The sequence below is a fragment of the Columba livia genome, chromosome 10 (assembly GCF_036013475.1).
Source record: "Columba livia isolate bColLiv1 breed racing homer chromosome 10, bColLiv1.pat.W.v2, whole genome shotgun sequence".
In the NCBI taxonomy this organism is placed as follows: domain Eukaryota; kingdom Metazoa; phylum Chordata; class Aves; order Columbiformes; family Columbidae; genus Columba; species Columba livia.
In genome coordinates, this window is record NC_088611.1 from 20438381 (window position 1) to 20464559 (window position 26179).

The 26179-nt window shown below is 41.5% G+C and overlaps 1 protein-coding gene across 2 annotated transcripts in view; it reads left to right on the plus strand.

The window, feature by feature from the left end:
• Window positions 1–26179, plus strand: part of EEFSEC (eukaryotic elongation factor, selenocysteine-tRNA specific) — a 103567-nt gene that overhangs the window by 27990 nt on the left and 49398 nt on the right. For both annotated transcript variants that reach the window (XM_065075681.1, XM_065075680.1), the window contains exons 2-4: window positions 2691–2898; window positions 3703–3799; window positions 5021–5185. In XM_065075681.1, the coding sequence (XP_064931753.1) occupies window positions 2691–2898; window positions 3703–3799; window positions 5021–5185 (470 nt within the window). The remainder of the gene's footprint in view (window positions 1–2690; window positions 2899–3702; window positions 3800–5020; window positions 5186–26179) is intronic.

Below are 26179 nucleotides of genomic sequence, written 5' to 3' on the forward strand. Positions count from 1 at the left end.
TGTGCTTATTCAAAGCAGGGGCTGGACTTTGTCTTCCTCTTTTCTGGGAAGGTATTTTTCTCAATATTTATGGGTTTTGTGTTACAAATGAGCGCTGCTGGCGCTTCTTGCGCTCTTTTCTCTGGGATGCGGTGCTGCTGGTTTTGTGGCATTTTTCCCATATCGGGCCATCATCTGGGTTTTCTCTGTCCGTTTGTTACATTTCTCGTTTTTCTTCCCTTGGACTATCTACTGTACTTTGTTTTCACTGTGGTTTAACTGCTTATCTTGCCATATAATTCCCATCTTCCCCCACCCCTCTGTGTCTTCGGGTGACAAGTGGCTTGGTTTGCTTTTCCGGGGCTGATCTGAGCTGTATGTCCTCACGGGACAGATACCCCCATAGCTGATGCTTCAGTTTTAAGCAGAGTGAGAAATCGCACTGCAGGAGGACTCCTGATCATTCCTGATCATCTCTTTCAAAGGTGAAACAGCAAATGAAAGGTTATACACCTGGTTTTTCTATAGGAGCAGTAGTGTGAATACCTGAATTTAACTTCTCATTGATTCTATATGACCTGCTTCAGTGCAGATGAAGCATTTTTCTTGATTGCTGTGCTGTTGTTCGCATGTCTCTACTTCATTCAGAGTAATTTCAAGCCGCTTGCCTGCTGGAGGAACATTCGTCTCTTCCATATCACCCTTCTTACCTGTGTAGGACCATATCTTATCTCATTTTTTTGAGCAAAAACAAAGGTTTCAGTTCTTTTTTGTTCTATTTTGCACAGGAGCCCATGGCAGATGTTCCATGGTTGGATAGTGCAGGTTTATTAACCTATATTGTCATATTGGTTTTGGAGTCTCTGCTTGGTATGGCCGTGATACTTTTTGTAGTATTAATAATCAATTTGGCTTGGTTTGGTTTTATGAATTCATGTTCGTATTAAGGATGTCGCTTATATAGTAAGAATTTAATATAAAATCTAGGTGTTGTATGAATTTAATAAAACCCCTCTGCTCTGCTCCAAGATGCATCTGTTCCCATTGTGCAGTGTTTTGTCCCACTTGAATGTTTTCAGGCTGTTCATCTCCTTTGCGTCCTGTCCTTTAGGTCTGTCCTTCTGATTCATAGAGTCTGAGCCTTTCGTATAGCCTTGGTGGTGTTTGCATTAGTTAAGCAAGTTCTAAATTAATGCAATTCTTGAAGAATATAAGAAATAAAACTAGTTTTAAAGATAGAAAGCCCATCTTCAGTTTGTCACAGGGAGATATTTGAAATGATGGGGTAACATTCTGCAGGAGCTTTGGAAACGTCATAATTATCCACCCAGCGCTCTGGCGGGTTTAGCATTCATTAATTACAAGATGAAAGCTTTGGTAGGTTGAAAATAGTAATTTGTAACCGTAATTCTTTTTTTCCCGTGGTGCAGCTCCCGCCCACTCGGTCGCCCATGAACTTGAACCTCAGGGTGGCTTCCAATGCCGAGTTCGTGGGAATTGTGAACAAGGGTGGTTGTTGTCAGGGTCACTGTAAAAGCTTTAAAAGCTTTTAGTTATATAAAAGCCGGGGGGAAGGTTGGAGAGGGCGGAGGAACAAGGAACAGTTGTATCGATTTCTTGTTCTTCTGATCAAAAGCGTAAGGCAAATATTAAAAGTACCGAAGTTCAGAAATGATGCAAAATTACGGCATCTTTTGTCTTTCAAAATGCATTTTTTGACCTATGACTTTCTAGTAGTTCCGCTTTGGATTTTGTTGTAGTTTTTTTATGTTTAATCTTTCTCGCCATTAAAGTCTGTTGTACTTTACTTATTTTTTTGGTATTTAGACTATTTCAGTTACCAGGAATAAGGCAGGAAAATTCTGAATGTACTTAGTGGAAGGCCCAACATTCATTAAGAGCTCCCTTAGAAACTATTATAATTCATGAAATTCCAGCTGCTTCAATAAAAGAATTAAGGCTCCACGACAACAATACTTAGGAAAAAATAATCCATAAGCATGCTGGGTAACTTCAGCCTAAAATGGAGGAAGTTTTTCTTGAAGCTATCTGAGAATTGGTCTGTCTGTGGCCATGGAGGAACTGCACGTTCACATTATGTCCATCTGAATTGGGAGCAAATGGCAAATATTGTCGGGTTTAAATCACCTTTTCCTCCCATTGAGGGGTTATAGGAGTTTAGGTGTGGGGTAAACTTGCCCCTGGAAGGGGTCATCTTCTCATTTTTATTAAATTTTGGCCTCTGAAGTCAGAAATGGTGGGAAGCAGGTGGGGATGAGGGGCTGCGGATGTGGTTGTGGGGCAGGTATTGGCTCTACTTAGGCTCGATCCAACTGTCCACAGGGCTGTCGTGTGTTGCTTTGGCTGTACCGTGTTCTTTCTTAGCTGCTTAGATTAAGTCAAACGTTGTGCTTGTGTTGTTCCAAGGGTAGTTTATTGTTTTTAATATAGTGATAACATACTCAAACTGTTAATATGGAGGGATGCGTAAGCTGTCACAGGCTTTTAGAGTCTGATGGTAGCACATAATAGCTTAAGTTCCCGAGTTCTTATTTCCAAACGCAGCCCTACGTTCGATGCTTGCCTTGCCTTGTTTTGTTCGTACTTCTGGCCGTTTGTACGTACACCAACAGCTTTAATGGAAACTGTTGGAGAAAATGATCCTTAATCTTTTCACGCCGCCGCAGTGCTGACTGTGAATTCTCCTCCAGGTGCCCAGATTATCGATTTGATGATGCTGGTGATAGATGTGACCAAAGGGATGCAGACGCAGTCGGCAGAGTGCCTGGTCATCGGGCAGATCGCCTGCCAGAGGATGGTGGTGGTTCTCAACAAGATCGACCTCCTTCCAGAGGGGAAGAGACAAAGTGCCATTGAGAAGATGACCAAGAAAATGCAGAAGACCTTGGAAAATACCAAGTAAGTGAAGAGTAACAGCTGATTTGTAACAAAACAAAAATAGGCTCACATTTCCCTTCCAACATGCTTCTCAACACACCAAGGTGAAGTACAGAGACATTTAGCAAAAGTGATGAGAGAAGAGTGGAAAGATTACCAGGAACCCAAGCGTAACCCTGAACTTGTATTTGTAACTGGTGTGTGTAGAGAAATATTTCCCTATGTTAAAGCTTTTTGGTTTAAAGGGCTGCTTGAAGTCCAGGTTGGAAAAAATGCAGCCAGAATGTCCAGGTGAAGAACTAGTTTGTTTGGGGTTTTTTGTTGAGTTTTCTTTTAGTTTATGTGCTTGCAGCTTTTGTTGTGGTCCGCAAGTCTTCCTCACTTCAGAGATAATAAAGAGTGAGGGTTTTTCCTTAACTGAGAGTGGAAAATGTGAGCGCCCTCACGAGGGAGAGCAGGATGATGGAACTTCATACGGTGTGATGTGGCTCTGGCTGGGACGGTGTTTGTCAGTCCTGTTTAGGGAAAGTAATTGAGGTACATAATGAGTGAAATGCAGTGACTTTCACGAGTGGCAATGTAGCTGTTATGAAGCAGGAAGATACAATACAGACACAAAACTGAAGCACAGCCTGTTTTGCCTGGGATTGTCCCACATTTGTTAACTATGTATGGTACATACACTGTTTAAATTAAACCTCCTTTTTCTATCCTGATGTACAGATGAATCTTTACAGCATGTCTTGAAAATCAGCAGCCTGGAACTGCTTTACGCTGACACATGTAGAAGATCTGTGGTCTAATGGGAGCTTTTCTCTGTTGCAGGTTCTCTGGGTGTCCTATTGTTGCTGTCGCAGCAAAGCCCGGGGGACCAGAAGCGCCCGAGTCTGAGAATCCACTGGGTATTTCTGAATTAATTGAGGTACCTGCTGAAGAATATAACAACAACATAAAATGTGCTTGAACTTTAAGTCTTTTGGAGTGCCATGTGTTAGCATCCAGAGCAGAGGAACTCCTGTGTTAATATGAGTTTTAAGGGACCTGTTTCTTTGGGGATTCCTTGCAGTGAATGGAGAAGCTGAGGTTACGCGCCCCCTAAGTGCATCCCCTTTTCCAACAGCCAGGCTTCAATACCTTTGAATAGCTGTGTCTTGAACAGCTACCACAGCTGTGGTGAAATAGGTTTGAAAGTTGTAAAGAATTGTGAAGCATGATGAGTAAAACTAGGTTTAAAATTCTGGACGGTGTTCCTTTGTAATTGTACCACGGTTTAGAAAATGGGCTCGGCTGCCACTGAGCTTCAAGGTCTTGTCCTTGATAAGAGAATTCTCTCTGTTCTGCTGGGCTTAACCCACCGTTTCTGACCTTAAATGCAGACACTGAAGGCAGTGCCAAGTTTATATGCTGATGTTATAACAGAGATCAAAAGTGATTTGGGACGGGGGTGAGCTGTTGGGTATATGACGGCGTTTCTATAATTAAAGTCTATGATGATGTATTTTAAGAAATGTAGTATTTGTCAGCAAAACAAATCCTGAATTTGGAGAATTCTTCTAGGAGATGGTGCTTGTGTAGGTATTTTCCTTAGTGGTTTGATCCTCCGAGAACTGTTAATGGAAATTTGAAGAAGTTGAGTTTGAAAACTTATCCGAGTATAACAGCTTTTCTGGGAGGGAGGTGGGAATGGGCTTTATTGGGGCACCGATGTCTGTTTCTAAGTTCATTTTCACAAAATCCAAAAAAGCTGAAGTAGCAAAATGCACTATACAATTGTACTTTGCGGGGGGGAAGGAAAAAAAGAGGAGATGTATAGGTTTTTTTCCCCTCTTTGCTTTGCTGCAGTGTTTATATTGAGTTTGGCAGCAACTTTATCGCCAGTGTAGTTTTGCTAACCAAGCTAAATGTGCAGCACCAAATCTTTCTAAGGCAGAAAATCGACCTGTTCCTGCTGCTCAGCGTGTGTCTCCTCTATGGCCCGCACAGTTAATTTGACATTGGTGTGTTCTGAGCTCATTGGGAGATGCCTGGGATCAGTAAAACCGCAAACTTGTTCAATCAATCATCCGCTCGCCTTCCTCTGGCTGTGTGCCTGTCAGGACTTTTCACCCAGCCGTGGTGCTGCTTTTATCTTGTTTTTCTCCAGGTCCTGAAGTCTCAGGCTTACCTGCCATCGCGAGACCCCTCGGGACCCTTCCTCATGGCCGTTGACCACTGCTTCTCTATCAAGGGTCAAGGCACGGTGATGACAGGGACTATTCTTTCTGGCTCTGTTAGCCTTGGTGACAACGTGGAGATTCCTGCCCTGAAGGTGAGTCTCTCATTTTCACTCCTGCTAATTTTCCTGATAGAAAGAGATGCTCAACAAAGAACAGTGTGTTCTCTTCCAATCTGAAATTATTCAGTTATTTTCAGTGTCTCTTTTTTTTGATGCTCCACTATAAGCCAGCTTATAATAGGGAGAGACATAGAGACATTTAAACAAGGCATCCAGTACCTGCTTAATTCAGTTGAATGAAGAGAAGACTGACCTAGATTAGCGTGTTAGATTTCCAAACTCAGAACAGCAAGGCGGGCGCATTTCCAAGGTAGGACATGCCCAAGGACTGAACAAGGTTTGGGTGAGGTTACTTTTGTTTGAGCCGTTGTGCTGCAGTGAGAAGGCTTCCAAAAAGAGCCTGACTGGGTAGGCGTCCTGAGTTCTCTGGAAGTGAAGGGAATGACAAGAAGAGGGCAGTGAAATTGCTTCGTGCACCTTCTCTTTGTTGTTTGGGCTTTAATTGGCGTCAGCATGTTCTGGGAGAACTGCTGGGATGATGTGGCTTGTTGCCATTGGGCTTTTTTGAGAGCCTGTAGAAAGTCAAGAGCCCTTTCTATGGCTTTTGAACTGCTTAACTGTTGTTACTATTTTATTTCCTTAAACTATATTAATCCTTTAAAAGAAAACAAGATAATTTTGTGCTTGGAGCAGATGAAGCCTGTTTCACAGATGGTGATTTGGACTGCTCTGACTTTTCCTGTGTATTAATTGACCAAAATGAGGCAAGGCTTGAGGAGCATTTTGTAGCTGCCACTTAAAGCGGACCTGGCTGGTTACATTCTGAAAGTAAATATATTTATTTAGGAATTAGTCTACTCTTTCAATATATGTATGAAGGGGAAAATGGCAAAAATATAGTGAATAACTTGTATATTGCAAATGGGTGTTTAAAAGGACAGTAGGAAAAGCTTTGAGTGGGACTTGAAAAGATCTGTTCTCCCCAGGTGACCTGGGGAGCAGTGAAGTGAAAGGCAAGTTAGCAGATGAACAGGCTGTTGATAAAGAGAAGCCTGATCACTTGGCTTTTATGGCATTGAAACTTACTCCAAAGACAATTTTCAGTTGTTAATGGATGAAACCTTCCACTATGTGTAAAGTGGAAGACACAACTGCCTGAAAGGAGGTTTGAGCAATGGGGGTGGTCTCTTCTCCCAAGTGACAAGCAACAGGATGAGAGGCAACAGCCTCACGTTGCGCAAGGGAAGGTTTAAATTGGATATCGAGAAAAAATTATTGATAGAAAAGGTGGTTGTGCATTGGAACAGGCTGCCCAGGGCAGTGGTGGAGTCACCATCCCTGGAGGGGTTCAACAGGTGGAGATGAGTTTCTCAGGGATATGGGGCAGTGCCAGGGGTGGGTTGTGGTTGGATTCGATGATCTTAGAATCACTTTGGTTGGAAAAGACCTTTAAGATACATCTGTATCTCTGAGCGGCAATAGCGGCGGGCAGAGTTTTGCGTTTTGCCACCAGCAGTGTGTGGCTGTTCCCGTCCCCATCGCCCAGGTATGGAAACCAAGCGCAGCCAAAGGAAGCGACTTGTGTAAGTTTTGCATTGTGTGTTGTACTTACCCCCGCCAGCATCCCGCAGAGCTGGGTTAGGATCCCTATAAAAGGTCAAACCTTTCTCAGGCCTACAAGGTAACGGAGGAAGCACATTTCACAACACGTTGTGGTTTATGGGTCTCTCTGACCTTTCTTTGCCCTGACCCTGCGGTAACTGAGATTGACAGCTGGTGCCCACTGGGCATTTAGGGACATCACAAACCGCCTGCTTTGTAAATTTGAGGAACCCTCTTGCCGAATGAAGTGGCATCACTTTCCAGTTCTGTTAATGGGCTTCGACATCTTTGACCGCTTGAACCTGCGCAAAGGAGGGACACAGCAATTAAAAATAAACAGTGACATTCTCAAACGCCCGGGCCTGCTCTGATTGAGGCTGAGAGCACCAGCGGTGCGTGGATTCCTTTATGCTGTTGCCCATGTAAATTGCCATCTGGGGTTGATTATCCATATAGCAGAAAGAAAAATTATATCTATGCGTTTGGCAAAAAGCTTTGACACAGCAAACAGTTCACGATCCGATTGAGTTAGTGCTTTTTGCTCACTAGCACTTGAAATCCACCTTGAAGAGCATGAGCCTGGGATTTCTGCAGCAGAAACACAGTGTTGGCAGAATTCTGGATGTCCTGGAAGATTATTTCAGTCGTCTTTCAATCCCTGCAGTCTTCCAGTTCATAAACTGTAACAACTTGTGACACTTTCATTTCTGCTTTATAAAGGTTCCTGGAGTTTGAATAATGAGGATTGTTTTCAATATAGATTGGTTTCATTTTACTGATAAGTTTGGTGATAATCACTTCAAAATATTGATCTAAGTATATTTTGTTTAGTGAATTTAAGTGAGCATGACTGTTAAATTCTAGTGCTGCTGTGTCTTTTTGTATCATAATTTTGTTTTATTTTTTATAGTGGGGGAGAATTATCTTTGCCTTCCTTATCCAGGTGGAAAAAGCCATAGTAGCTTAAGAACAGCAGCAGTTTAGAAGGCTGATGCTAAACAGGCGAGAACCAAGACTTCTGTTCTTATCATTGATTGCCTCAAAATGAGAATAATCCTTGTTGAAAAGTAATGCAAAACGTTGTATGTGGTGTTCCTTGTGCCCAGCATTAGTGATTCTGGCTTTGGATTGCACAGTTGCAAGCACAACAGGAACACTGGAGGATTGAGTCAACCAGATTGTAATATGTTAGTATTCCTTTCAGTACGTTTTGCAGCACAGGAAATGTTGCAGGTTGGTTGATAAGAATCACTGTCTATGGAAGATCACAGAAGAGGTCGGGTGACGGGGTGAGGAGGCAGGGACAGACGTACCCAGTTGATGGGTATATGATAAATCTGGTCATCCAGAAGGTGTCGGCTCAGCGTTGCGTGACCTGTGAGCACGTGCCGCCGGTGCAGAGCAGCCGCAAAACGCGTTTGGGGCGGCCCAGTGCAAAGACACTGTTGTTTGTCACAAAACTTGGGGAAGTGGAAGCTCCTCTTCTTGCTTTAGATTCAAGTTCCTCTTCTGTTTAATACAATTATTGACAAATGATATCGCAAGTTGATGCAAGCTGGATGGCAGGTGGGGGTTGATGGCTTCATTGGAGCATCTATAAAAGTATGGTGTGCTGTGTTTTGTCAGAACTATATGAATGTCTTGAATGCCAAGTAGCTGTTACTGGTAAGCTGTGACATAGATGTTTATCTGCGTGGGATCGCATGGGGATTTTTGCAGTGTGCTAAAGCTGAATAATGTATCTGGTGTAATATAGTACATAGTAATATATATAGAAAAAAAATCATATGGACAACGAATCATTGGGCTGACCTTGGCAGGTGCTGCTTTAGGCACTGTCAGGTTTTTGATGTGCCAGGTGTGGTTGAGCTGTTATTGTTAGTTCGGGCTGGACATGAGGAAGAAATTGTTGCCCTGAGGGTGGTGAGAGCCTGGCCCAGGTTGGCCAGAGAGGTGGTGGATGAACCATCCCTGGAGACATCCCAGGCCAGGCTGGACGGGGCTCTGAGCAACCTGAGCTGGTGAAGATGTCCCTGCTCATGGCAGGGGGGGCACTGGGGAGCTGGGAAGGTCCCTTCAGCCCAACCTATTCTATGATTCTATGAAAACAGAACAAGAATGTTCACACTTGGTCCAGCCTTCACCATCCCTGCAGTTTGCAGTAGACAATGACTGTTGTTAATGTTGAGCATTTCAATCTCAAAGGTTGGAAGTGCGTAAAGTGGTTCTCTTGTAGTTGGCGAGCGGATCCAGATGTGTCAGCACTCAAACTTTCAAGCGGTCACTTGAGACATCAAATATGAAAAATGTGAGAATCTTGCTTCTGTTTCTCCCAGTCAAATGCCCTATAAATGAGTGTCGGTTTAAGCCAATAGTGGATTCTGTCTTGGCAAGGGCCTTTTTGCTGTCAAATTATATTGAGTTTTATGACCCTTTAAGAAGCATCATTTTGTAAGTGTGACACTGAGAAGCTTCATGTCCTTCCAACATCTGAAAAGAGGTGGTTTTTTTAAGCTTTTTTGTTGGCTAGATAACCTTGGTCTGTTTTTTGGCAAACCTTCTCTAGTTCTCATGGCTCATCCAACAAAAAGAAAAATCTTCAGTGTCTGATAGAATAACCCAAATATTACTTGCAAGACTATTTCCTTCAAACCACCATAGATTTCCAAATTGTAACATATATCTGCTTTTGCCCACATGAGTAGTTCAGCCAGTCTGGTGCTGCAAGACCTCTGAGTATTGACTTATAGTCTATAAATGTTGTAAGAACTACTTTCAGTCTATTTCAGGACTTTTTGCAGGTTTCCACCATTAAGTCTTGCCAGAGAACATCTAAATCCCAGAAAATGAAGGTGGCTGAAACCCCACTGAATGGGACCACAAAGACGCTTGTATATGGACTTTTATAGTGAAATCTTAAGTAAGGTTTTGCTATCACTATGATGATTAAGGTTATAATATAGCCCTTCCAAATTTCAGGCTTTCTTGGCTGGTTTTGCACTGTGAATAGATAGAACACTTGCTAACTTTTCTGAGTGTGGCTGAATGCTGGTTGTTCCACTTCTTTGGGGATTTTTCTTGCCCAATACTGATCCAAACAGCCTTTAAAGTGCTACGGTTGATCTGCTGGGGAAAGAGCCCATCTCGCCTTGAACCAATTGTCTTATTGAAACGCTGGGAAGAAAAAGCAGTTCAGAAAATTGTGGTGAGGGGGAAGAATCAATTAAGCGTACCAGATAAAATAAATGAAAAGGCCGTTCAAAATACATATTAAAATACGTGGGTGATAAAATACAAGGATCTTAAATCCCAAATCAATAAATTAAACATATACACCTAATGTTATACATGCGGCTTAATTCAGTACACGTATTAGACTGTTTCTTTAATTGTCTGCCACTTCTGAAGCACGGGTTGTGTTTTTTGAAGATTTTCTGCTTTCCTAGAAAATATCAGGATGGATCCGACTGGTTTTGCGTCTGCTGTGGCATTTACTTAAAAGCAAAACATGCAGGATTTGGCTCATACGGGCAAGTACTCTGCTTTCAACGGTTAGGATATTATCAGTTGTTTTGGAAGAATTAAAGTCCTCAGCACAGTTCTTTGTGGTTAAGTAAAGGATTAAAGGCCTGATCCAGTGCCTGTGGAATGAAATTTAGATCTGGCAATAAAAACTTCTCAAGTCTTTTTGGCTCTGATCTCTTGAGAGAATAATAGTAGCAGATGCTGAGCTCTATAGATCGGTTCCCTCAATTTCAGTGTATGGCTTTGTAACTTTTTACTGTGTGGTTTGGGTTATTTTGGTGTTCTTTATATCTGTTGAAGTTCACACTTAAAACCCCAACCAACCAAAAAACACAACCCCAAACAAACCAACCAATATCTGGCCCTTAGGAATAAATAAAAAGCCCACAAACCCACAACCAACAAGCCAAAACCAAAATGACCCCAAAGAGCAGAATCCACTTTAATTTTTGTAGTTAACAACAAAAAAATCTAGTTAACTTTAGACTTTAAGAAGGCTCAGGTATAAAAATGCTCAGGAAGAGATTTGTATGTTGCCTTTTCTTCACTCCTTGATACTGAAGTACAGTGGGCTTTAGTTCATATCGCTTGCAGTTTATTGAGCATCATGTAGGGACAGTAAAAAGAGGGAGCAAGATAAAGGACTTTGTGCATTAAGGTTTGTCGTATTCAGGACCAGGGATAAGACGTAATAGAAAGGCAGCTGGAAATATATCGTGGGGTTTTAAATGTTTTTCTCCTTGGTCAGAGCAGGAGGGCCGGCGGCCAACCTGAGCGGTGCTAATCCAAACCATACACTGCCTTTTGGGAGCTTGTGTGTCTAATGCGATCTCTGGAGGCAGGAAAGTGGCCTCGTCAGTGCTGGCCAATTAACTCTTCAAATACTAAAATTCCTGGAGGTCTAGATGTGCTCCCAGCCAGCTAGAGATTGACTTCTATTAGACTAGAAAAATTGTAAGTATATAGGTTTCTTCGTATAGTGGGCCTGAGAAGAGATTTCTGTGTGATTTTTGTATTAATTCTATCCACTTAAACCATCGTCAGGTGGCTGTTTGGGTCCATGTGGAAGTGCAGTGTTGCTGGAAACAGGACTATCCTCTAAGGCAGACGCTTCTGCGGAATTTCTGGGACACCCATTGCCTGTCCAGGGTTATCTGCAGTGCTGACTGGTTGTGGTTAAGGCATGAAATAATTCCCAGTGTGTATTTTGTGCTATTGCCATGCAGATAATTTTTCCTTGTTAGTTAGAACGCATGGAGAGTTGTTATGGCAAGAAGTGGCACCCAAATCAATGGGGTTCCAAATGAAAAAGAAATACAGGATCATCTCAGCTCTGAGCAGATGAAAATACTGTGAGATGAACATCTTATTTTTATTTGGTACGGCTGATTTTTCTTTTTCCTTAGATAAATCCAATTACGTCTTTTCCGTCCGGATTTCAGTAAATCATTTGTCCCATGAGAGCTGTTAGAGAAGCGTGCTGCATTCATATGCTATCCTGACTCGTGTATCCTGCTGGCAGATGTGACGTCCACACATAGTCTGTGATGCTCTGTATTCTGTAGCTCTTTGGGAATTCCCAATGTGCTGGGTTGCTGGATCTGATGGAAAAGCTCAGGATCCCAGGACCAAAGATTTGCCACAACTGAAGAAACGGAGCATGTTCTTGTATGTTGTTAGTGAGCAATTTGGCTTCAATACAGTGACGTATTTAAGAATAAAGCAACATGTAGGTTTGCGACTCCAAAGATGGAAAGAAAACCAAACATCAGATAAACAATTAATATCACATCTGACATTTGGATTTCTCGCTGTTGCTTTAACTTCCCTCATCTTCTCATTCTCCTTCTTCTTCTGCCTGTTTCCATCTTTCTTTATTTCCAGCTTCTTCCCCAGTGTCAAGATCTGCTCTTCAGTGACTGATCTTTTCTACTGTCACCATAGATCCAGGGAACTTTTTTTCCTCCGTGCTATTTCTCAGCTGCTGTTGCAATTTTGCAATGAAGCAGCAGGTTCCAGTTTTTTTCCATTGTTTTCCTAGGGCTAAATGCCTTGCATTTATAGTTAAGAAAGGAGTCCTGGAGCCGCCTAAAGCAGGTACTCTACGCAATGGGAGGAGAAGGGTTTTAAGGTGACTTGGACCAAGACTGGGTCCAACTGCAGAAACCCGTGTGAGTTATCAAGGGACTTGGTGGGTAACGTGTTTCCCATCGAGCAGTTGCTGCCCCGGTGACCCAGTGTTGCATTCTTGGGTTTGTGTACCCTGGGGTTCAGCGTTAGTTTGAAACTAAGTTAATGGACATCACTATAGTAATCACAAACCCCCGTCCAAATGCCTTTTTGTTTAAAGTTTATGGTAACTTTTGAAAGCAAAGGATGGCTGGTTTGTGTTTGCGCAACTTGTTTGCTTAAGCGTTGCTGCTGCCAGGTCATCGACTTTAGTTTTATTTCTTTTAATTTATCAGGTAGAGTTGTTCTCGGTTCAGTTCAATTGGAAACAGACCCACATGCACGTACACATACAGTCTGAGCAGGAATCTTAGTAGAACGCTTGAATAGTAATTGGAAAGGTAGATTTCTGTATGGTAAACATACTTTCACAACAGGAATGCAATGTGAATGTAACTTTAGTACGAGTATTCTTAGTTAGGGCAGTGAGTAACTAGCGTGTTTTAAATATTTAAGTTTAAGTGCTGGAGGCTTTGGCAAAATTTCAGTAACCAGAAAGGAGGAAGGGAATGTCACTTTCTGTTCTTCCGTGGTCATCCATATACGGCAGAATTGCTCATTTGATCAGGCTGTTAAGATGCAGAACAGTTCAGCAAGTGCTGCTTTAATTAAGCCACAGTCTATTTATTATAAAGTTCTGCTCAGATCCAGGTGTTAGTTAACTAAGACTGTTGGAGATGAGCTTCTAAGCTGGACCGAAAGGCAGAAGAAAATGGACCAGTGCAGAAGTCCCCAGGAATGTCTAATTAGTCTATTAAGTGAATACTTTCCTGAATATTACTGTAACACCATAGCACGTTCTCTGGATTTGGTGCCCTGTGCTGTGTGTTCCTGAGATGACCCTGTTTATAAAACTCTTATTCTTTGTTACTACTGTGAAAATTACACGAGAACTGACTTTGCTCTTAAAATGTTTGTTCAGCTCATCACCTGAACCTGTTGTCATATCCCTGTGACAAGAGCGTCAAATCACAGATGTGTTGTTGAAACTAAGTGTAAGATACACCTCTTCACCAGAGTATTCCCCTAACTTTATATTACAATAGCTGGCAAGGTTTGAAATGAAAGAAGAAGTAATACTAGAGAGAGCCAATATTTACAGTGTCAGCTGGAGTAATATCATTATGTATCTGCCCACATAGAACTCTGAACATGATACGAATGCCTGGATACAGTTTTTCTTTTGCAACTGTCTGAAATGAAAAGTACGAACTTCCACGCTCTTTTTGGTTGTAGAGATGAGCTTGAAAGCCTGTGCCGTAAAATGCAGTTGGCTTCTTTCTCCTCTAATGGATACGTAATCAAAAATAAGTGTTTCACACTTTAGGAGTCAGAAGGAAAGGTCAAATAGCCTTTTTAAAGAGTCACCGTAGCTACTACATCTTTAAATGCGACTTAAAAACTATCAGGGCTTTGTAAAAGATTTAAAAGTTAGATTTAGTAGTTGGCTTGTATTTATATGGGCAACCTGTTTCTAAGGTATATTATATATATATATAGGGTAATAGGTTATACCAAAGAACAGCAGAGCTGGACTTGCTCTGGGTTCAGTTTAAGCGGCAGAAATCGGCCATGAGAACAAATTAACTCAATGGAAGCAACGACACTGTTACATAGACATAATTTTTATTTTCTTTAAGAGAAAAGAGATAGATGTACTAAAAATGATTCAGAAGTTTGTCACTTAGGTTTTGTGTGAGGTTTAAGAAACTTCTGAAGTTTTTTCTGCTCTTCCTCAGTATCCATCTAACCACTTTGGTTTTGTTTTCTTCGTTTTAGTTGCTATGTTGTAGTTGCTTTTCCTTAATATTATATTCATTATATAATGCATCTCAATAGACTTTTATGCTAATTATCCCTAGAAGAGGTTTTTGTCTTGTGCAACACCTGGGACATAGGACGGCAACAAGCTAAACGGTGGCTTAAGGAAAAAAAGACGTGCTATTATAAATCGCTTCAGTTTTGAGATGTGGATGTTGTTAGTGTGGTGTTTTCTTTGTATAGTTGAAGATATTGATCCTGCTTGTGGAGATTAGGTGACAATAATTAGAAGTCTTCAGGGAGTGTGGAATGTGCAGGTAAACCACAAATGCTCAAAACAGACAAGAGGATTGTGCGGGAAATTTGAAAGGATGTGTTTTTAGTAAAGGATTGAAGTGAATGCTCAGTAAGATTAAAGTAAACACCCAGTTTGGCCTTGAATCAACACAAAGCAACACCAGTTAGTTGAGTCTAAATGCAAGCGAGTATACAAATCTTAGTAAAAATAAGACACAAAATCCCACCGTGGTCTATTTTGCATTGAGTTTTAGGAGAGAGTAACAGTCAGGTGGTGATTAAATAAGAACAATATTTTGTATGACGCGTGTTTCTATTTCAAATATTCCTTTTCTGTTGTTGATGTGATGCTGTTTGGGGAGAAACGATTGTACAACATATATATTTATATAATGGTGGCAAGGACCCTCCAATGGATACTTCATTCCAGTCTTGTCAAAGGCTACTTGATGACCTGGGTTTAGAGGTTCTGAAGTATCTTGGGTAGGTCTGTGATGTCCGAGGTGCTACACAAGGTTAAAATTCAACATTATTTATGTTAATGTGTTGATGTGTTAATATTTCTCTGGCGGGCAGCTCCCTAAATAGTGGGAAAACAGTGGAAATCCCGAAGCTGGTAGAAGTCCTGATGCATCCGCTTTTCCTGCAGCACATTTGTCAGAAGTTTAAAGATTTATTTGTAGCCAAACACTTTTATAGTACAAAATTCTGAAAAATGTTGGTGTTTGGGGGTGCTTTTTTGCCTTTTTTCCCCCACAAGTTTCCTTTTCTATTTTTGATGAGGTAAAAAGAAAAGCATGATAAATTTCTGTTTGTGTTGGTTTTTTTTAAGGGTTATTATAATTCTTGCCTGTGCGGGTTGCTGATTATTATCAGAAAGATGTTTTGAAAGAGATGGGCAAAGACATTTTTACGTCAGACTTAAATGGGGTGAGGGGAGAAAGGAAAACGAACATTTGGGCCTAGTTTTGTGGTTATGCTGTGACTCACAAGACAGACTTAGGCCGTCTGACGTGTACATTACAAACAGTTGTAAAAACATACCGTTGGAGATCCACAATGCGTAGTGGGCTGAGCTAATGTTATTTTGAATCTGTAATGTTAGAGTTTTTCTGGCACGGTGAGTGTAACTCCGCAAATCAAACACGATGTTATTGCTCTTTGTTTTCCATGCGGTTGTTGTCCCCGGTGGTGGACAGGGGTCCCTTTTGATCAGCTCAGCAATGAAGTTTTAATCCCACCTTTCAATTATTCAGTGTCATCCAGGCACCACCTTTTTACTTGGGTTGGGATTTAGATAAACTTCAACAGATAAAATACATTGATGTGATTAAATTTTTGATAATTACACACAGCACTTTGCCATATACATGCTTTTCTTGCTTTTTTTTCCTTTATACAGAAAATCATATTTGCAGAAGGATACATTTATGTTTAAATGTGATTATATTTGAAAGTTTTCCTTAGTGTGTCTCTGAAACTCAAATTGTGTGGTGATAATTTGTCCTGACGTGAACCTTTGTATAAATATGATTTTGAGCCTAATTGACCTGTACCTGTGCATGACCATGTAGAAATGAATCGTGTGTCTCCCTAATGTTTCATATACTGTTAAAATTTTGTAGCAATCTGTTCAGAATTTGAATTTGTGTGGTTTTAAAAGTAATGGCTTTCATAATGGGTTCCTTAGCTTCACAGAATCACACAAGAGTGTCAGGGGTTGGAAGGGCCATGGAAAGCTCATCCAGTGCAATCCGCCCATGGAGCAGGAACACCCAGATGAGGTTACACAGGAAGGTGTCCAGGCGGGTTGGAATGTCTGCACAGAAGGAGACTCCACAACCTCCCTGGGCAGCCTGGGCCAGGCTCTGCCACCCTCACTGAGGAGAAGTTTATTCTCATATTTAAGTGGAACCTCCTGTGTTCCAGTTTGAATCCATTACCCCTTGTCCTGTCACTGGTTGTCACCCAGAAGAGCCTGGCTCCATCCTCCTGACTCTCACACTTTAGATATCTGTGAACATGAATGAGTCCCCCCTCAGTCTCCTCTTGTCCAGCTCCAGAGCCCCAGCTCCCTCAGCCTTTCCTCACACGGGAGATGCTCCACTCCCTTCAGCATCTTGGTGGCTGTGCTGGACTCTCTCCAGCAGTTCCCTGTCCTGCTGGAACTGAGGGGCCACAACTGGACACAAGATTCCAGGTGTGGTCTCCCCAGGGCAGAGCAGAGGGGCAGGAGAACCTCTCTGACCTACTGACCACCCCCTTCTAACCCACCCCAGGTACCATTGGCTTCCTGGCCACAAGGGCCCAGTGCTGGCTCATGGTCACCCTGATGTCCCCAGGACCCCCAGGTCCCTTTCCCCTATGCTGCTCTCTAATAGGTCATTCCCCAACTTACACTGGAACCTGGCGTTTTTCCTGCCCATATACAAGACTCTACACTTGCCCTTGTTATATTTCATTACATTTTTCCCTGCCCAACTCTCAGCCTGTCCAGGTCTCTGATGGCAGCACAGCTTCCAGTGTCAGCCACTCCTCCCAGCTTGGTGTCACCAGCAAACTTGCTGATAGTGCACTCTATTCCCTCCTCCAAATCATTGATGAATATATTGAATAATACCAGCCCCAGCACTGCCCCCTGAGGCACTGCACTAGATCCAGGCCTCAACTGGGCTCTGCCCCATTGACCACGACTCTCCAGCTTCTTCCTTTCAGCCAGTTCACAGTCACCTCACTCCCCGCTCATCCAGACCGCACTCCCTCAGTTCAAGCTGTGAGGATGCTGTGGGACACTGTGTTTAATGCCTCACTCAAGTCAAGGGAGATCATGTCAGTCTCAGTCCTGAAGGAGTCATGATAAACATTTAATAGCTTTCGAATAAGCTTTCGGGAAACTACAGGATCTGTGGTGTGTGCTATATATGCAAGAGGGTTTTTTTATATTTTTCCTTTCATAAAAGTAGTTTTTGTGTTCTACAAAACTATGAAGATAAGCTTTTTACACACCTTTGAGCTTAGGGTCTAGTTCAGATTCTGTTTAATCTCAGCTTTAACACAGTTAAGACTTTATTTTGCAAATGGATTTAAACATGAAATGATTGTTTCCATTTTTTTTTACCCGTGTTTTTGTGAGTAAAACATTAAGGCTCCAGTAATTTGATATAAAATCATGTTAAAAATAAAAAATCTTCCCCATAGGTAGCAATTGTGGCAAGTGGGATTTGGTTTGTGCACGGAGGTGACACGGGAGGGTTTGGAAACCAGGTGTGTTGAGGTTTGTTTTGTGGGGAAGGTTTTTTGTGTTGGATTTTTCTAGTACGGGTACTGGAAGTTGACATCGGAAAGGAAAAGAGATTGTTAGAGACACTGATTATCCCCATTAACACTCAAAGAATTTGCAGCTGTGAGAGCTCAGCATTCACGGAACCACGCTGCCTTTATTTAGTGATGGATTTAATTGTTCAACTGCAAAAAAAGGTCAATGAAGTACCAGAGCTGTTTGTTTTAATTTTTGAATCTAAGACTTTCCCCTGCTATATTTAAAGAGCATATCAGATGCATTTCTCATATGTAATTTTTTTGTGTGGAAATTCTATCTAGGTTAAGTTCGTGGTGCTCTGATAATGATCAGAATTCTGCAAGAATAAAAAAATCAGAGCTGGAACAGCCAAATCTTGGGGCTTTTGAACCTTCAGAGTAATTTTTGTGTTGTTTTTGTTCATAAATGGTTCAGTTTGTGTGGAGCAGCCGGCTCGGTGAGAATGGGAGAAGCCGGAGCCAGCGGCAGGTGCTGAACACACAGGGTCGTGTTTTGGATCTTCAGTTCTTGTTGTTAATCTGCTTGGAATCTCCCTTCTCAGATTTGGAGTTAATTGGTGTGATTCTGTGACACCAAGCATCCAGAATTGTACCTGTTGCTTAAACCCGGTTCCAGCCAGTCCTCACGTTAGGATCAGTTTATCCTGGTGCATCGCAGGCTCGCTCAGGAACCTTCTCTGAGCTGCTGTGTTGTTGCTCCAAGATAATTTTAACTGACAAAACTACCAGACCACACACTTGGGGTATTTAGTTATACATTTTGAACCACACTTACAAAAATGGAGAGGACTTAAGTGTTCCAAAAGCATGGAAGTTTTCAGCCTCATCAATTATTTTTAATATTAAAAGTCAGCAGATGGAGCTAAAGACTTGTAGAAAAATTACTTGTGCTGAATGGATATTAAACCACAGAGCCCGCTAAGTTTAACCGCTGATGTTTCTACTGAAATTTATAATGGCAAAGCTATTTATTTGCTGCTAAGCCTCATATTAACATCCCTATTTCGTGCCCCTGTGTGCGTGCAGAGCGAGAGCTCAGCCCATTGAATACCAGCGATTCTAACAAGACTAAAAAGCATGAAGTTTGGGTGGGAATGTGGTTTTCTTTGCAGATTTACATCTACGAAAGGTCTTCTGCAGCGTTGTTCACTGCTATATCAGGAAAAATGGTGTTATATCTTGTCAATATTTTTACTTCTCCCGTGAGCACGGTAATTGGAATCCTCTGTGGAGGGTTTGGGAATTAATTACAATTATATTTTCATTATTGTGCAGTTGGTGAGGTTCTGGGGTTTCATGGTTTTCTTCTGAAGCAACTGAAACAAACCTTTGCCTTAGATAACATGTCAGACTTGGTATTCTCATAGGCTAACCCTGTGCTTTTGTTAAATATTAACATCTTTGGGGATTTAAAATAATATCTTTAGAAAAATAAAGGGGGTGGAATGTTTTCCAAACAGTGTGCAATGTATCCCACTTTAATAAAATAGAAATAACATAGGGAGTAAGTGGTACCTGCCTTCTGCATGAAAAGGAGGAAAAGCTATCATAGTTATACGATATACAGAAGGGAGGTGAGAGATCACAATGCTGACCGAGCGGAGAATACACCAGTGGTACAATATTGTTTTGCCTTTCAGCAAAGACAGAAAAATGAACATTTGAGTCACTAATGGCAGCTGCTTTGTATATTAAACTCCATTTAAAAAATTCTTTTTCCTCTAAATCTAATATTTTGAAGGATGACGAAATGTACGTATGTCACACACAGAATATAGGCGGTGGTATAAAAACGTAGCTTAAGTATTGCATGTATTTTTTGGGTTTTTTGGCTCACTTTTGTTATACTGCTTCTTGAAGCAAAATCCCTTTAGTTTGGAGCATCTACTTAGAGTGACTTTGGAAACCTGGCTTAGTGGCCAAGTTAAAAGCTTTTCTTATTTTTCTGTTTATCTTTGGCCTCATCTGTGTTTAAATTCTCTTTGTCCCGCTCCTCCCATTGACAGACAGTGAAAAACCTTCAACCAGTTGCACCAGCTGGCTCAGGTTCCTCTGATCAACAGTGACTGTGGCACCACGAGTTTCTAACACTGGCGTTTTGCTTTTGAATAGAATCAGCTCTCAGTTTCAGCTTCAGTTCTGACTTACCGCAGCCTTTTCTAGTTGGGTATTTTTTTCTTCCTAAATAAAAGTACCCAGCCGCTTCCAATGAAATGATGTTTTGTTTTCGGAATACTTGAATTGTGCCAAAACAATGTGTGAAATAGAGGACTGGAGGGTGCATCCCAAATTAGATCTGAGTTCAGTCTCCTAGAACAGCAGGTAACCAAATCTTGAAGCCTCACTGTGATGAGTAACTTTTATATTTATAGCTGCTGTAGAAGAATATTAATACATCTTTTAGAATAAAGAGAACATAAGCTTGTGATGTAGGAAGACCAGTGCTTTTTGCTGTATATAAGAGAATTCTGGGTATATATTCAGCATCGATTTGCACTGAGATAAATGCTGATACCTGTGTAACTTCACCCTTAGAGATGAGAGCCAACGCTGGTTTGTTATTTGGGAAGAATGCCGAGAAATAGGAGCACCAACAAAAGCAAAATTGCATTTTGTTCATAGTTTATCCAGAATATTTTGCTGGGGGAATCCCTTTGAATATTCACGGTGTCAGTGGTACCTGCACATCTCTGCCCGTTCCCTCCCCACAGGTGTCTGCTGCTTGATGCTGGAAAACATCTTAGATAAGAAATGGATTTGCACAGGTACTTACAAACTCTGAAATACGTTGGTGTTCGTTGTAATTTCTTTGATGAAGGCTTAAAACACATTAGCAGGACTGTGCTAAAAAGAGTAGGAGTGTGTGTGTTTATTCGCCTGCTGACAGCTGAGATGTTTTGGCAAATAGAAAATGTGCTTAGAAGATGATAGTTTGGGGTTCTGTTGTTTGAATACAGCTCCTGGCTGTCGTTTTCAGAATATACCAGGTGTGCTTACAGCATGTATTGGAAATTATTTCTATAATCAAACCTAATTACTTTCTTTCCAAATTGGGCAGCTCTCCCGTAGCAAGTTAACAAATCCTTGAGAGGCAAAGGACTCGCAACTCTACGTCTTGTTGTAAGTGTGTGTTGTATGGGAGGTGAGGGACCCTTTTGGTGAGTTAATCAAAAAGACCTATGCAAACAAGCACGGGGATTTTATTCCGCGGTCGGTCACCGCAGTTACAGAGCCCGACGTTGTTGGGTGAACCTCGGTGATCTCGCCGGCTACCGCACGCTCTGGAGCGCCAGACCCGGCTTAGTAACGACGCGGGGCGCTGGATCCACAAATTCATAGCAGCTGTCACAGCTGGGCCGCGGTGAAGTTTGGTCAAGACCCTTTGAACTTTTTATTTCGCACTAATCCCATTTAGTGTGATCAATATATGGACCTCCAGCTCCTCGGTCTGTTAATTAGGTGTCAAGTGTTGGGTAGGCTGGTGTCAGGCTGTAAAATACAAACACAGGAGAGACTATCGGTGGGGAAGTGAAGTGTTTATTGTCTGAATGTATAAGAGCCCCGGTTCTGAGAAGTTGCCTTCCTCGTCTGAGATGTCCTTAGGGGTTTTGAGAGTCTTTCGTTTCTCTCAGTAAGGTAATTGTATAGTTAAATAAGCATTTTACTCAAAACATTGGTGTGGTTGGGGGCTGCGGAATAACGTAAAAGATCTAATTGTATGGAGAGTTTGATGTTGGAATAGCTCTTTGCTTACCTTCCCCCTGCTTTATTTTGTTGTTTTTCCTGTTATTAAAAATGCTTAATGGCGACTCTGGTAACTATTTGTGTTGAGTTGTTTAAGATGGGAGTCCTTTCTTGTTTTGCGTATGTACGTTTAAAATGAAGCTTCTCCTCAGACTTCACTGATATTTACTTTGAGCTTTGTGGCCTTTGGGGAATAGACGGGATAACTTAGATCTTCATTTCCCCACCTCGAAGAATGTCGGGAGTTTTTTGAACTCCCCCATCTTTAGTTCTCTATCATTCAGGGAAGGGTAAATACGTAGAATGATATTTCAGCTTTCATACATTTTTGGGTTCCTTTATTTCAGTCTCGCAGTGACAGAAAGGACTGGGGAGTTTCGAGTAGTTTGTTTCATCTCCTTTGAAGAAAACCTGAAATTTATAATCCCAGATCAGACCTTTCCTATAACTCAAGCAACTCATCCTGTTAACTGTTTTAATATATGGCACCGCTATTTCATTAAACAACATCCAGGAATAATTAGTTCAGCAACGATGCCTTGGAACAAAAGCCCTTGATTTCGTTTAACTTTATAAGTTGGTCTCTTTTGATCTGCAAGAACACATCTGGGGCCTTGAAGAGAGCAGAAAGAAAAATATTAAACGTTCAGCAAGGCTGTTGGTGAAGGTTTCAAAGCACAGTAACCCTTTGGTACCAGGATGGAGCTCAGGGGCAAAAAGCGTGAATTTCTTGTTTCATAAGACATCTCGTGGCACCTCTGGATGGTAAATGGTTTTACCAGCTGATGGCCGCTACGTTTTGGCTCTACTTCCAGTTTTAAAAGATGTAGTCTCTTAATTCTTCCTTCAACTTCTCTCCTCCGTTTTTTTGTCCCTTTTTCCCCCTCTGCATGTGAATGAATTAATTGGAATCGTTACTGCAAACGTGACTTGCTCTTTTCACCATGCGTCTGTGCATTAGAACGTGGTTTTGCTCTATCAGACTTTGCGCTGTGCTGCGTTGTCCCTTAATTAGCCTAGTATGGTTTGCCAAGGTGGTTGGGATGAATCCATTCGTTCTTTAGACTCAGCTGCTGAGATTTGGAAAAGAGGCAGTGCAGAGGATAGAAATTGATTCTTTTAATCTTTATCACTGTTCCTAATATTAGAAATTGCTTACCACTTGAACTCTCAATTTGCCACCGAAAACCCTACCTCAAGGAACAATCTATGAAGATTTTTACACCAATTATTTTTTATTTCATAAAAAGGATTCTTGCAAAAATATTTGTCTGCTAGCAATGAGTTATTTTTTCCTCTCCTCATAGCAGGGGTGGCCTCTGCTTTGGTTGTAATTAGTGCAAGGAATTCACTGGTAGGTACCGTATCACTCGATCTGTACTGATGTGCATACTTGTGTTCACTGCATGGCACTGAGGTGCCTTTGCCTTTATATTGCAAGTATTTCCTCGAAGATGTACAGCTCATCATGATTAATGTTAACGTTTGCCACAGCTAATGAAGCCTACCAGATCTCTCAGTAATTATTCATCACCTTTGTTTCGTTTAATGTAAATCGTGGCTTCTATATAAGAAGTTTGTTTGAGAGAAGAGACAGGAGAATTTTGTTTGTGAGAAAGACGGGAGCAAAAGATCTTTGTTCTTATTTTTCCCCTCGACCTGTCCAAATAGGAGCAAAAAGAGCCCAAAATATTAATTTTCATTACAGGTTTTATTTGTAAGTGCAGCTTTATGTTCACTCTGTGTTTGTTTTCCTTCGTGAGCCTTTAACTCCAAGGTTATGACCCAGTAATGACCTTCTCTTTCCACTCTCAATTGCTTTTGACCTACTCCATTAAGTAAAAAGAAATAACCTAACAGAAGGGTAACCAGATCAGTGCTGCCACGCCAAGGAAACGGGCAGGCTTGGGGATGCTCTTCTTTAATCTCTCTATCCACAGAGCCTTCATTTTAATTTGCAAAATTGAACCCAGATCGAGAGCAGTAAAGCCTGAATACGGCAAATATTCATGCCTCAGTGATCTAGAGTGGCTCCATTACATTTCAGAGATTGGGAGAATTACCTTTTGGATTATGTATATTCATGGGCTGATTTTTATTTGAGATATAATATTACTCGCGTTGGGCTACATGTCGCACATTCTACCCAAAGCAGCCTTCTCACAAAGCTCCAAATGTTCATTACATGTAAAAGTTTAACTTCTTTACTCTATAGTTTTCTCCTTTTTGTGCTTTTCAAAGGCTGGTAGTAAACAAATTTCTTTTAAAGAAGAAAAAAAAGCCCAGTAGAAGTTCTATAAAACCTTCAGCCCTGTGTTTACTGTGATAGTTTCTTTTGCATGGGACTTTGAAGTCTTCAGATAAAAGTATTCTTATTGTTCTAAACCTAAATCTGTTTGGAAACAATAATTCATTCTGTTGGAAGAACAACGTTGCAGACGACTGTGTTTAACCTGTCATTTTGCGTTGGTTTGACTCCTTTTTTGGGATTTCTGTTTTTTCTTTGAAAAATGTTTTATTGAAATATTTTTTGATAAGTTGCAAGACATTTTAATTAACTTGTGAACGTTAAGCTTATTCTGTGTCGTTGTTTTACTATAGGTCTTGTGTTCTCTGCCTAGATACTTGCTGGCTAAACTTGTCATTGTTACGTTACGCTTTTAAGATGCATCCTTTATCTGTAGTGATGGATGGCACAAGCGGTGCCGCTTCATGTAAAGGTACTTGACATTAAGGTTCTTGTTTCGGTTACAAAAAAGTGAGAGATTTTAGTTATTTGAAGATGGAAGGATATTGAGTCAGAAGATTCCCCAGATCTACAAGAGGGTGATCAAGGTGCAGTGGAGCTCGGTGCTCTTGGTGTTCCCTCGTGGATCCCAGGCAGAGGAGGAGATGGAAGGGGTGGAAGCTGAAGAGCATATAAAAACATGTAATTATTGGGAAATACCGCGAGGGTCAATTACAACTGAGCGGCCTGATTGTCTTCTATGGCAAAACGCAGAGATGGGAAGAGTCGTGACTTTAGGAAGGCTTGAGGAACATATCTCACAGCATCCTCGTGTGGAAGTTGGGTTTTGGGTTGGATTTTTTGGTGCGAGTTGGAAACTGGATGAGGGTCTGAGGGACGTGGCTTAGTGCTAGATTTAGATTATGGTTGGGCTTGATCTTAAGGGTCTCTTCCAACCAAAAAGATTCTATGAAGTGCAAAGGCGTGTTGGAGAATTAAGAAAATATTCCATATATGAATTTTTAAACTAAAAGATTTTGTTATTTGGATGGAGGATGTGGATGCAGGGTTGGCTCATGATTTCTTAGTGCTCACTGTTGCTGTCTTGTGCCAAGGGCTCCTTTGGACGCCTTTAAACAGCAGTGGTTTGCCATCTTTGCTAAACACTCATCTATAGGAGACAGTTTTGCTTGTGAATCGTCATCCCTCATATAGCAAAGAATTCAACATGCTGCATGTCTAGAAAATAGTTTATGAAAGGATCCGCTTACATGTAAGAGCAGTCATATCTGAATTAGAGCTTTGCTTTGTCTCAGTATATGTGCTTAGGCGTGGGTTGGTTGAAAACTAAAACTGGTGGTAGACTTTCAGGCGAGTGGGCTGCAGTTTTTTGGTGGTGTCTCTTGACATCTGCTGATCACCAAGAGATGGTGCTGGAAGCAGGAAGATGAGATACCTTGTTCTTGGTTTTTGGTGCTGTAGTAGAATAACAGAGAGGAAAGGAGTCCTGGTTTCCAAAGCCGATCTGGGCTGCACGGTGGTCCTGCAGTTGGGCCTGAGTTTGGTCCCCTCTAGTAGAAGGGAAACACTTTGACTGGAGGATATTAAGATGTTTCTTGTATTTGGCACTTTGCTGCAGTGCACGGTCACTTTGTGCCTCTCGGGGTGGTTTTGTTTGGGTGCTGGTTCAGGCAGGTTTGCTCTTGGGATATTTCTAAACCTCGGGGCTGAAATCACGTTTTCTTCACCTCAGATCCTCGTCCCCCTTGGATGCAAGTTTAAAGATGTGGCTCTTCGCAGCTCAGCTCTGAGGTGGGACCTTTATTTTAAACTGGCTTGAGTCCACTCCATTTGCGGGGGTGTCTTTTTGTAATGTGTATGTAATACTCCTTTTATAAATCCTGCGTTTATCATCAGTATTTCCTTTGATAGGTTATTGAGACTAATTATTCAAACTGTGCGGTTTCTCCTCAGTATTAGAGGGAAGTTTGGTTGCTGTATCTTCCCGATTGGAAAGATGCGCTCCCAGCGTTGGGAGCCGGCAGGGTGGCTGGGTTCTTATCTGGAGAAGCTCTGAGCAATGGCATATGGTTGATAATTTAATGGAAGTTGGATAAATAAAGAAAAAGGAGCTCTGATATATCGGGGAAAAAGTCATTAGTGGACTCTTTCTGTATCCTGTTTTCTATTAGTCTGGACTAAACCACTTTGAAAATCTTAGTGGCCTTTTCCTTTGGTCTGTGAATAACAGGGCTGAACTGTTTGGGTGTTGCATTTTTCATACTCTGCATTTGAACACAGAAACTTCTTCTTTCTCACTGTTT